General features: G+C 39.9%; 1 protein-coding gene across 6 annotated transcripts in view; it reads right to left on the reverse strand.

Annotated features, from left to right (window-relative positions):
* grid2 (glutamate receptor, ionotropic, delta 2) overlaps positions 1-13,546 on the reverse strand; it is a 560,240-nt gene that overhangs the window by 219,644 nt on the left and 327,050 nt on the right. For all 6 annotated transcript variants that reach the window (XR_005207895.1, XR_005207896.1, XM_037778044.1 and 3 more), the window contains one exon: positions 6,823-7,028. Coding sequence is in view for 4 of the 6 variants with exons in the window: in XM_037778044.1 (XP_037633972.1) it covers positions 6,823-7,028 (206 nt within the window). In the remaining 2 variants the exon portion in view is untranslated. The remainder of the gene's footprint in view (positions 1-6,822; positions 7,029-13,546) is intronic.

Raw genomic sequence — 13,546 nt, forward strand, 5'->3', positions numbered from 1 at the left:
CTATGTTGTAAGATACAGGCTTAACAGGCATAACATGCATACATAGGTTTCCCCTAACCTTTATGGATATTGGAAATGGAGTGCATTGAATATAAGCGGTTTCACCTTATTCATGTCAAAATAAACAGTTTTTAGCGACTGTCATGTCTCTTTGCCGGGTGTTAAACTCTTTACTAATGCGAATGGCGGTAATTATCTGTGCTGCTGTCATCAACAATAAACTAATTTTCTACTCGTGACCAATGCACCTGTTATTCTGGCATCAAATATTTATTATCTTTGGAACAGCTGGCTGTTGTGTCATATACTCATCGATTAAAACTTTGAATGTCAGACCTCGCTCAAAGCAAACACATTCTGTTAGCTGGTGTCGAATGTTCATACACTGGCATTTATAGCTCTAATTAGCTTACTTCGGAATTTAAATTAGTTTTAGTGGTTACTCTTTTAGAGAAAGAACTGTAAGGTCTAGGCAGACAGGAATTTTCCATAGATTTATATAACTTTAACTTGAGGTTCATTGCACTATAATCAGTACATCTTAGGTGGTGTGCTACAGTTTAAAATGAGAGTAATCAACAAAAAAATAATAGAGAAGAAGCATACATATACAAAGATAGAAAAAGAGATTAGAAAAAAGTACAATCCTGAAGCTATGACAACAACTCAACAACTTTTTCAAAACACAGCTCCCAGCAGAGCCACCCACCCAGACTAACAACACAATTCCACCCACTGAGTAAAATAACTTCCAAGTTCCTTATGTTCAAAACACCTTTTCCTCAGGCTATTCCAGACATGGGAGGAGAGGAGCATAGATCATAGGGCCTTCATGTGCCATTTCTGTCTGAGTTTGGGGAACTGTCAGCAAAAGAAGAATTAAACAGACCTGGAAGTATGATCAAAAATACATAAATAGAAAAGTAGAAAGCTGTGTCAGGTTGGTTTTAAAATTCATCAAGTGCCTGAGCCAAGGCGAGACAACAGGCAGCAATCTGTGCTGGTGTTTTCACATTTTGTGGAATATGCAGAATGTCTTTGAATGCATTTTCTCTTTGTCATATGGAGCTATCAATGAGTCTCCCCGTTTTCTGCTGACATAAACGCTATAATATACTCTTACTTTATATAATCTTTGTCTGTCTCAGGTCAAACATCCATACCAGCTCTATAATTAAGTATGTTCTGGTTCTTTATGGCATGAAAGACAGCGGACAGTGATGAGAGCAGGCTTTACAGTACTTAGGCAAAAAAAAAACTTTTGCAGTGGATACAAGCCATATTCAGTGAATACATTATTCAACATGTCTTATAGAGAATATTTTCCCTCATGTTTCATTTGCAACATCTGTCATCTCTGGAATAATCTCCAAAACTGTTTGATGGTCCTTCAAGTAAGAAATGTCAGTTAAAGAGAAAATAGTCCCAAAATGGTAAGTTTTTAAATTTTAACACTTTGAGATCAAATAGCAAAATTCATATTTTTCACTTCTTTGCATATCTAATATGAAGTCTGTGTGTGTGTGTGTTTGTGTGAGTGAGAGAGCAAGTGAGACAGAAGACTAATTTTGCCTCAGCAAATTCTGACTCATGGCAATATTGTCTAATTTCCAATACTTTTGTTCATATAATATTCATTCACTCATTATTTCATGCTACTTCTGCCAAGAAGATGTATGATCATTGGCAAGAAAAAGCACCGACTGAAACAGAGATGGGCAGGACCTGGTTGTTTTTATAACACAACATCCTATAAATACCAATGCGTGTTGTTTTCTTATAAATTTAAATATGTGAAAAGGCTGTGGCAAGGCTGTGCATCTATCAGGTCACATTGTATTCAGCTTAAGCTCTCCTCAAATCCCACTGACAATGCAGAAGTCAAAAACACTACGGATAACTTGGTTACTGCTTATGCATAATTCATGTTTAGAATATGAACATGTATGACTTTATACTGATGCTATAGGATTATGCTGTAGTGTCCGTTTTTATGCTTTGTCTTTCAGTAACCAAGCATTACAGGCATATTTTAACCATGAGAAAACAATTGTAATGATTTTCATTTTCTTAAACTCATCGAGTTATTAGTCCTTTATGAGCTGAGTAAGTCCAGGAAAGCCATTCATAACCCAAGACAAGCAATATTTGTTATGAGACAATGGTCTCAGGGCAACATAGCCACTTTATTCTTCTGACTACACAAAGTGGGAGCAATAGGGAGATGTATGCACCAGCAAGGAGCCTTGTTGGCGATGGCTGGTACACTCACCCACATGTACTAGACTGAAAAAAAGGTAGTAGAGCAAGAAAATGTTAAATAATGCAGAACACTGAATGAGCATGTTGGTTCAGAGAGTATATCCGTGAGCTTGTGTGGTGAAATGCATGGATGTGCATGGTGGAATACATTCTACTGAGAATCCGGCAGATGTTGAACTATATATCCTGCTGAGCTCACATCACGACAGGGACATAAAACCCACAAATCACAGAAAAGCAAGGACAGAGACTCATAATAAAGTCACATAATGAAGAGATGAGCCAAGAAGCTCATGATAACTCTTATCTCTCATCACAGTTTGGCTTAAAACCGTTCTTTTTCACATTTACGGTTTCGCATATGTGGTCTTTATAGGCGCAAACATCAACTGACATAAGACACTTTTTTCAACTTATCAGACCACCAGAATCTGACTTTTCAATTCAGCAAAGATAAAAGCTTTACAGCAGGGTTTCCGTCAGAAAAGTTGGCGGCGTAGCAAACTTTGAGGAACGGCTTGTCAGAATAGCGCTGGTCCACCTTAAACGTCAGCCCACCTTAAGCGGACCTGAGCCGAAGTTGTGGTTAACTTTGGGGCTAAACCCCTTCAGTAAACAGACTGTGGCAAGCATACACGGGAACTTGGTTTGTGTCTTGAGGAATTGTAGCATTTATTTACCGACAGCCTAAACTGTACACACACTGCACTGCTATGCTCACAGCTAGTTACTGCTGACTTCATACAAACCGTTAGATCGTCACACTAACGTTAAGCAGACAACCTACGCACCAAGTTATTCCTTAAAAGAGTTTGCTACTTGTATAAGACATTTTAGTTTAAAAAACATCTTAAAAATATATAATCCCCAATGCTTAGGCCTAGCAGGGAGTCAACTTGGGCCTGGCGGGCCGCCAAGTTTGCAATACACTGGCGGAAACCCTTTTTACAGTACATCAGGCTATTTGACAAATTTTTTTTTTCGTTCAATAAAGTTATACCTGAAATAATAATTTTGTTTAACAAAGCATTCAAATAATTGATTAGCCACTACTTATGCTGTGTTCACACTACGAGCGACACAGCAACAGGCTGCAAGCCATTTTCAGTGGAAGCCGGTGACATGAAGGTATAAACTGACGCGCTACAAAGAGAGTTGAGCTGGACTCAACTTTTTTTCAGCGCTCCAATGACACGGGGAAGCATCAACCAATCATATGTTGTTGTTTCACTCTGTTCCGTTCCATCTACAAAAATGATGTTAAGTTCCAGTGCTATTTAATGACACAACTACGTTAACAACCGCTTGAGCAACACTTTAATGGGGACTCGGCGACAATGTAGCTGGCGACGCTTGGCTGTTTTGTTGCTTTTGACGCTTCTGTGTGAACATAGCATTATTAGTGCACAATCAACAGGCGCAGGCGGTTTTGAAGCCAGAACTTGTCACAATGGCCGAAGAAAGAATAACCAGTGGCCTGCACCAGTGTGGTGGCAGTTTAACAAATTACAGTACAGTGTTTGGAAAGCAGGAACAATTACAGAAACTGAAAACGGTTTCAGTTTAGGCACTTCTTGGTTAAGGTTAGGGAAGGTTAGATTTAAGCACCTTCTAAATTATCTTCCATCCTCTAATCACTGTCTGCCATATCTCTCATCTCCCTTTTTCTCCTTCTGCCAAGTCTTGAACTTTTGGAACCGCTTCCAGTTTACATCTAACATCAGGGCCTAATGCATCTGGATGGGAGGTGATCTCTGTGACAAATGACCTCACAAATAACTCTGATAGAGAAATGACAAGGTCCAAGTCATCTCTCTCTGTCTCCACATGTCCCTCTGACCGCCTGTGTCCGTCTTTTATTCCTTGTATCTGTCTCTCTCTCCCTTGCCCTCCTCACAATCTTACCAGAGAGAGAGAGAAATGCGATCATCAATCTTATCCACCAATCTTTACCGTCTCCTGACACTTCATCTCAGAAACCTCTCTCCACTTGATGTCTGACTAAATTAGATTAAGAGACTGCTTTGTCAACCTTCCCGAAGAGGAGAAAGAGAGAAACTCTGGAAAACTAATTTCACTCACACACTAAAATGGAGGCCGACACTTCCATATTGTATAATGTGATAGCTAAAGCAATTTTCCCCACCTATTGTAGATCAGATCTCATTGAACAAATGAATGAGTGATAATAAGGACACATTCAATCATCAGTTTCCAAATATTTTGACCCCTTTTCACAATGTTTTTGTCTGTATTTTGTCAGAAATGTATTTAAAAGTGGTGCCCCAATCAGCTCCGTTGTTTTGGGGGGTCAGTGAGGTAAATCATGTGCAAAGGGACACAGAAGACATATAACATCGATCATCCTGTCAGTGAAACTTGGTTAAAGAAAACATTAATTAGGTTTTAAAATCTGCAGGCTGAATTGTGAATTAGTGCGTCTGATACATGTGGTGAGTGCATAATTAATTGACAAAATAATGTTGTACCTGGAATACAAGTGAAGGTTGAGCAGTGTCAGTGATATTGTTCCAATAGAGAAAAATAACATAGTTGCAGAGAAATACAGCTTTAAACCTTTTAAGCTTTTGGCATAGTTTTATCATAAGAAAATTAAGCTGCTGGGAAGGTAAACACTAAAATAGTTTCTCAATCTGTTCGTCCGTTAAGGTTTGTTAGATTATACAGATGCACTGGTTCAACTTTGACCTCCTGAACCAACTACAGTGTAGAGTTAAAGCTGAAGTAGGCAAGTTGGAGCAAATATGATTAAAACAAGTTATTTTTATAAAATGGTCACTATATCCTGACAGTAGTGCATGAGTCAGGTAATCTGAAAAAAATCCTGCGCCTCTGTGTCCTCCGGTGCTCCTAATGGCATCTGATTGTGAAGATTTCACAGAGCGGAGGAAAACAACCAATCAGAGCCGAGCTGGAGCCTTGCAGTCTCTGAGCAGCTGTCAATAACTCGCAAACTCCGATCAAACGGTCAAACTAGGCAGCGCTGATCAAATATGGATCAATATCATGTTACTATAATGCCTATTTCTCGCCTCAAATGTTTTCAGAAACATCTTGTGCATCTTGTGTACTGTTTAGCTGTAAAATGAGAAAGTGTGCTCCGGCTGGTGGGCGGTGCTTGGTATTTCCTCAACTGATCTCAACATGGCTGCTTGTGGATGCTTGTGTTCCTTGATTTGTGTGACTCTGTTATGTTGCAGTGTCACCTGATCTCAACAATTAAAACACCAACATAACCTAAAACTAAGGAAATAAGGCCAAGGCCACAAGGGATTTCCGTAATGCTGTGCTGCTGCTGGATTTGTACATAGGCAGTTGACTTAACCTTGAGAAAAAAAAGGTTCATTGTTGTGAGTTTGTGTTGAAGTCGTTCTGCTCTCTAGTTGACAAAAATCACTTAAAGCAGGCTTAAAGTTTCCCTTAACACGTTCCAAGAGAGTGAAACCTTGAGAAACATTATTGTAGTCCTCAGCACAGTGTACTGACTTGTGTTTTTCCATGCTACACTTACAAGGCTAAGACTACACACACACACACACACGCACACGCACACGCACACAGCCACAGTAACACGCTTAAACACAAATAGTGACACTAACACACTCACACAAAAACACCCCATCTTTCACCCCCTCCCTGTCACGCCTCCAGCCAAATTAGATTGTGATTGCTCTTTCTGAGGTCACTTTTAATTAAACTGAGATGAGAACATGACACATGGGATTAAGCCCCATCCTATCACTTCAAATTATGAATTCATAGCTAATGCTGGAGCCTATTGCTTTCAACCATGACCTCCATATCATTTATGTATAAGAGCAAAGGAACTCCCCTAATTGTCTTCTCCTGCAGATAAAGAGCACGACAGCAGGGGGGTGGGGAAGTCTGTGTGTGTTTCAGTGCACACGTGTGAGTAGGAAGGGAGTAGTTGAACACACATATGTAAGGCAATACATATATATATAAATATATCTATTCTGTTTTTATGTAAGTTGTGCTGTATACCATTAATACTGACTTCACTACAGAGCGATATAAGCATAAAGCAAGAAAGAGAGAGAGGCCAGAGGAGCAGAAACCGAAGAATATCGTCTTATCTCTCATGTTAATTTTCATCAGTGCCATGCCATGTTCAGGGCATCATGAATAATATTACATTGAACTTGACAGGACCAGCTACTATAATTTTAGCTGATCTGATTAATTGGCGGAGAGCTTACTTGAGTCAGAGAAAGATCCATGAGCCTGATTATATATGTTTTCCACTGCAAGTTGCAGTGCGGATGTATTCAGTTAGACAAAGTTTGACCAATCAATTTCTGATTGATTCCAGTCCGGCAAGAGCTGCACTAGCCTACACAGCTCTTTTCTATTTCTGTATCAAAGCATTTAGATCCACAAGACATGCTAACCTCTCAATAAATAGGGCTGTGAGAGTATTTTTGAGTTAAAGATTTCTTGTGAGAAAAGCCTGAACTACGGTTACTGGTGTTTTCTACTTAAACCGGAAAACGTGGGAACAAAAAGCAGCCTCCTTACCTCAGTGATAAAAGCCTTGGCAGTAGCTGGGCTCATGAACAGCACGGCTCTGCGTAGTGTATCCCTGTAACGATGCAGCTCCTCCACACGCATTGTTCTGAACAGACTTGTGATCATCATGTTGATATTAGATTCCACCTTCTGAAGGGATACGTCCATTCCCTGCTGAGAGGTGCGGTCCAGGAAATCTTCAATACCACGGATATCTGGGGGAGGAGATAAAGGTGTGACTATATATTTGGCTATAGAGGGACATACACATATCTCTGAAAGTAATATGCATCAAAAAGAGCACAGGTAGATGTACGCCTGCTCCTCCACACAGATTTAGTGCAAACATTAAGACCATCACTGATCACTTTACACCGTATTCTCTGCTGTAGCTGATTGGTTACCTCTCTGCATGAACAGCTTCAGTAAATATCTCAATTCAGGAGCTCTTACTGGCAGTGATTCCTTGCTCTCAGTACATTTGTATTGCTCAAATGTTATCTTTTGTATTAATCCGAGCGAAGGCTTTTGTTGTCAGCACCGTGCATCTGTCAGTGCTGAATGCCTTTCTTTCTAGAAACTTGAATATACAAAGCATTATGTAGACATGTCTTACATGCTAATACAAAGACATGAAAACAAAAGCATATGGTGGTGACTCATCCAACGTGAGAGGCATGTTTTTTGCCCCTTTGGTCTATTGATGTAGATACTTTGGTCTATTGATATTGATAGACTACTATCAATAGCAACAGTCCAAATTCCTGATTTCATCTTCAATTCTCTACCACTGTATTGTACATGAGTGTGATGGACTGGTAGTAAAGTGATGGATAGATAGATTACAGTAGCATATTAGAAAATATATTATAACGTGCAAATTCAGAACTACTTTTAACACATCACTAAAAATTATATTTTATTCAGGCATTTTCATTTTAATTGAGCTGCAGCTAACTACTCGTGTTAGCTAATGCAACATTTAGCTAGTTGTAGCAGCCCTGAAGGACTATTAAGCTAACGGCAAGAATGGATTAAGACTTGGGGTCAGGGCAGCGGCAGGGCGTTGCCGGGATGGAGAGCTGGTGGTGCGTGGTGGCCCAACGTGCTGCTGCACTCCACTCACCCGGCACTGGATCAGTATGGGCAATGGACTGCTGCATGGGCTGCACAGCATGGAGGGTGTTCTCACTGTAATGCACTGGGTGCTGCGTCACACACACACACAAGGTTCACTCCCATCCAGAGCCCGCAGCAAATGTTTTTAAGAAAATCTTGTGATCCATTATTTTACTGCTTAATTTTTCATTGAACACAAGAAAGTAACCAACTAGTGTAGAATGACACCACGCCGAGGGTTGGTCTTCCTATTGTAAGAAAGACAGACTGTATGAGTGTAAATCTTTGACCATGTCTGTCCTAATTCATGTACACATGTGTATGATTGTATTGAGTATACAGTATGAGTATTTGCATGTATGTGTGTTTGCCTTATTGTATGTGTCTTCTGTCTGGTACTATGAACAGGGACATACAGTAGCACAACAAGCACATGGGACTAAATTTAAAATTTTGTAGTGGCACTAAACATTTTTTTAAATGGAATTTATCAGAATAATTCCATGGGCGAATTCTGACCAAACATACAATCAAAGTCACCTTAATTCTCATTTTGTGTAGCTGGTATCTCATAAAGTTGCTATCCCTGCTATGCTGATGACACTCACGGTCAGTCTTGACAATGTAAATGTTGATCGTAACTTTCTCCAGCTGAATAAAACCAACTCAGAGATGATGTTCGTGTTCTCTAGCGATTAAAAAACCCTGACCAGCTCGCTTAAGTGTCTTTATTCTGAAATACTGACATGCAAGAAAGTAAGAAGTGTAAGGAATGTTCTTAAATTTAAATCTCATATTGGTCAAACCAGAAGTGATGCATTTTAAGCAAACTTTTCTCCCAATCCAGATCGTTTTCAGTCTAAAATGGATGCTTTAATACTCTAGTTTTGTGACACAAAAACAATCAATTGAACGTCATGCAGATAGGGACAGGGCTTTGTTTTTGAGTTGAATATCTGTGAATATCTAAGCAGTTTAAAACGGAGCCAAAAAATGTCCAATTTTTGCTGAAACCACTATACGTGTATATTCCTTCTGGGACACTAAGAGAACAAATAACTCATGAACCTGTTAAAAGTTTTAGATTAAAGCACCAAAACACTGTAATTATCTCTATTAAGAGTTATATTTTTATTATAACAAAATCAGGATGCTGGTGAAAGTAATATTACTGCCTGGACTCGTCTTCTCTTAATGAGCTACATTGCAGGTCAAGGTAATCCTAATTAAGGCACTTGGTTGAGACCACTACTAATGATGTCGGAGGATGTGTGTGTGTGCGTGCGTGCGCGCCCGTGAGTGTGTGTGGGTTATGTAAAGCAACTCCCTAATGATGTATTTGATATGGAAAACGGATGACACTGCCGTCATTGCCAGTGTCATGACTGAGCAATTAACTGGATTGATTAGACTTGTTAAGGGCCAGAGGGCTGACGCGATGGTGTGATTGCATCAATGCCAAATTTTGGAGGTTTAACAACGTATTAAGAGGAGAGACAGCATGCAACAGCATTGATTCAAAAAGGGATTAATTTAGAAAGAAGACAAACAAAATCCTGTGCACACACATACACACATTTCTAACAATACAAAGCAGGCTGTGAGCTCAGAAGGTTAAGTAAGGACAGTGGGATACATTTTGAAAAGTTTGTGTTTGTAAGACATCAATTCGACACCTTTCCCACACTGAGAAGATTAAGAAGGAACGTTGTCAGTCTTTCAGCAACAACAATATGACAAGGAAAAACATGACAGCCAAGTTATTAGTTTGTAGAATATTTCTCTTTTTTTCCTTTCCCAAACAACACAGCAGCACAGATATACAATACATACATACAAATGCAGAGCTCCGGAAGACAACAGCTGGGCACTCAATCGGTTTACAAGGGAGTTATAAATTGGAGCAGACCTGTGTATTTGTCTGCGCATACACGTGCGTGCATGCAGATGTGCATGTCTTGCTGTGTTAGCACAACATATGAGCGAGCGCTTAAGTTTAGCTTGATAAAAATATATATATATTTATATTATTTCAATGTATCCATGTCAACTGACATGGTTTGTCTAATAATTGTGACCTTGTATGTCTTGTGTTTGTTTGTGATGATTAGAAAAGTAGATGAGCAAACAGAGACGTCGAGATGGCATCTTTAATGGTCAGAAAACGCAGCTCTAATCCGTGCAGGAGAACTGAGTTATCAAGCCATTCAAATCTAATTACTATTATTAATTAGCAGAAATAATCATTTGTAGTAATTACTGTTTAACTATATTATCATTGGCAACGCAATCATCATCATCACCAGTGCTGTGACTCCTAATGAGCTACATAAGATGAATCAGCTGTAAAAACATAAAAATTAAAAATAAATACATTTTTAAAAAAACCCGAGCAGCTTACATATCCATCCATACAAACAGGCTAATGCAAATTTAAGATAACACGTAGCCCAATATGGGGTATGTATGACATCCTCATTTACTTACAGTTGTATGGACAAAAATCCTGGTACATACAGTATTGCCCTTCAACTGAAGTTCATTTCAAAGATGCAATTCTTTACACACAAAAACAATAAAATGTCTGTGCTTTAGTTTACCATGACTTCCTTTCATCCCAATAAAAGCTATTCACATTCTTATCCTCATCAATAAACACCAGAGCAAACACAGTCAGAAAGATTTATGGTTGCACAAACACATACTGTACGAACAGAAACACACAGTACACGCTCTATACTTTTACCAGTCTAAGCAGATTTAAGCTTAGTTCTTCAATCTCCATATTTATCATGGCACAGCCACTGCCATTCATAATCAATGGCGCCAAGCTACATAAACACTTTACACCGTCTCAGACATACACAGTCTGTCTGATTTATGTTCGCTATGCTAAGAAAGCTTTGTAAATCAACAGAATCAGAAAGCTTTTGTCAACAGAGAAAGAATAAATTAAATAATGTAGAGAACCCAAAGAGCAGAATACTCGGTTGCTTATTGTTATGCTTGTTCCTATTTTTGTTTTACATTACAAAATAATTTGTGCCACTCCAGTTTTCACCAATATGTGTTGATCAATTGGCGTGTGTGTGTGTGTGTCTGTAAACGTTGTCTTTGTTTTATTACATGTCTGTCTATTTTAGTGGCTGTATTATAGGCCTATTTGCCGCCTTGCACCTGCTAGTGCACCTGTCAGCCATTCTCTCTATCTGTCTACTTACCTGCTGACAGACTAGAGGGTCGCTCTGGCTTTATTTGCACTCATCAATCCTTTCTCCACACTGGCTTAAAGTCCAGGTTGTACAGTCTGTCTAATACATTCGCCTTGCTCCACTCTGTGAAGGAGCTTAAAAAACAAACCCAACTGTCTCACTCCATACAGCTCAGCCAGCTCACTATATTAAACACTTAAAACATGTATTTGAAAATATCTTGTACAAGCCATGATATTTGACTTGGTTATGGGTAATGTGAGACATACTAAGATGTATATAAGCTATAAACAATCATTTAAGACTAACTTAAAGGAACGGTCTGAGGATTTGACGACGTCTAGTGGTGTGGTTGCAGATTGCAACCAACTGAGTACCCCTCCACTTGCTCCTCCCTTTACAAGACTGCGGTAATGTGAGCCGCCGAGTGCAAAACCGTGGTAACGCCGGACGTCTCGCTCAGAGGCAATCTTTACCATAATAACACTACTTCAGGAGCAACGGAAGTCAGACGGTGGCTGGCAGTACCACGGTTTTGCAATCTACGGCTCACTTTATCGCAGTTTCACAAGCGTGTCGGAGAACTACGGTGGCCTTCAGGTAACTTAAAGACTCAAAAGGCTCTCTTCAGAGCCAGTGTTTGGTTTGGCTGTTTTGGGCTACTGTAGAAACATGGCGGAGCAACATGACGGACTCCGTGAAGAGGACCAGCTCCCTATTTACATATAAACGTCTCATTCTAGGCTAACGAAAACACAACAATTCTTAGTTTCAGATGATTATATACTAATGAAAACATAGCTATGAATATTATATTCCATTTCTACTAATAGATCCCCCAAAATGTTACACAAGGTTCCTTTAACAACCACCAAGCCCCAATTACATTCACATTTACAAGTGCAAAACAATAGAATAATTAACTACAATAGATATCCACACTCAGGTGATCCTTGGCAATGAAAGAGCTCAGCTACTACGGTGTGAGATATATTCAGTATTGGAATGTTTTATGACCGCCACAAGGAAAAAAAAAAAAAAAGTAATTGACTTTCAAATGTGGACATATTCTGGTCCAATTTTACACATTAATAGTCAAAAGCATCCTAATTCCCCCCATCAGAGTTTGGTTGAGTTCCTGCCTCCTGCCGTTCAAACGACAACGCTTGAGCACGTACGCCCCACTGCTGAGCGGATCATTGGCCGTCAGCTGCTTTCCATCAAGGAACTTCAGGACACCGTAGCGGATAAAAAGACGGGTAAAATTGCCACCGACCTTGCCCACCCAGGCAACCATCTGTTTGAAAAACATTCCTCCGGGAGACAGTACCGGTCCATTAACACCATGATCACCCATCACCTCACCAGTTTTTTCCCCAAGCGGTCACCTTACTGTACCACTCCTCCCAATTCACCCATGTAAAGACACACTGCGCATCCCCACAGTCCCACACCTCTTCATCCTCCTCTAATAGTGATGACTGTACTACTGCTGCCATGCTATTCCCTGCCGCAAAAGTGTTTTTTGCAACATTTAAAAGAAAAACTTTCAGAGTGTCTATATGACCCTGAGTCACTTCAGGTTTTGTACACCATGTCACTTCACATACTTTTGTTTTAAATTTAGAGAACCCAATTGGGCTAGTTTTCTTCAAATGTATCCATACTGTGTACTGAAATGTTGATTGTCAAGTTTATTTAGCAATATTCCTCTTTGTTACCTTTCATAATGAAGAACATAAGGATTTAAATGGCATGACACCTTACGTACAATAGAGCTCCAGCCATGTCTCCATTGGTTACCTTCTCCCACCTTCCGATATGCCACTGTGGATTATTGCTTTTCAAGTGTTATATTGTGGAAGCGGAACTGAAAAGGCATTTTGCAAAGAACACTTCATCAACTGGAATGGTTTCCATAATTCCTTATAGAACAAGGTTGATGTTTGTATGGTATGGTTCTGTGTGTGTCCCTTTCCGCCCATTCGTCAGGCCTCCCTTCTTTCCCCTCTATCCCATCTATCCTCCAAGTCCCCGGCTCAAAGTGAAAGCTAGAGTTAATGTAGTGTAGCAGCCAACAGCATGCAGGGATTTCACCTGCATGTACCGACCAGCTCAGTGGTACTCTGTCTGTGTTCAGACACCCCCACTCCTTTTCTCCCCTGCTTGCTTTCCCCTCAATCCTCTCTCTTCCCTTGGCTTTTCATCTGAAACCTCCCTCCGTTTCCCTTGTTTGCTTTGTGTTCTCCGGGGCTGAATCTCATTTTGAGAGTGTGTAAAGTCCAAGCTGTTTTTTTCCAAAGGCGAGCTTTGTGTCATGTGTAATGTCCGTCAATTCCACACTGGAGACCTGTGTTTGCATCATACCAACAGTCAGTCCTTTTAACTGTGAAAGTGATTTA

Source organism: Sebastes umbrosus, chromosome 8 (genome assembly GCF_015220745.1).
Source record: "Sebastes umbrosus isolate fSebUmb1 chromosome 8, fSebUmb1.pri, whole genome shotgun sequence".
In the NCBI taxonomy this organism is placed as follows: Eukaryota; Metazoa; Chordata; class Actinopteri; order Perciformes; family Sebastidae; genus Sebastes; species Sebastes umbrosus.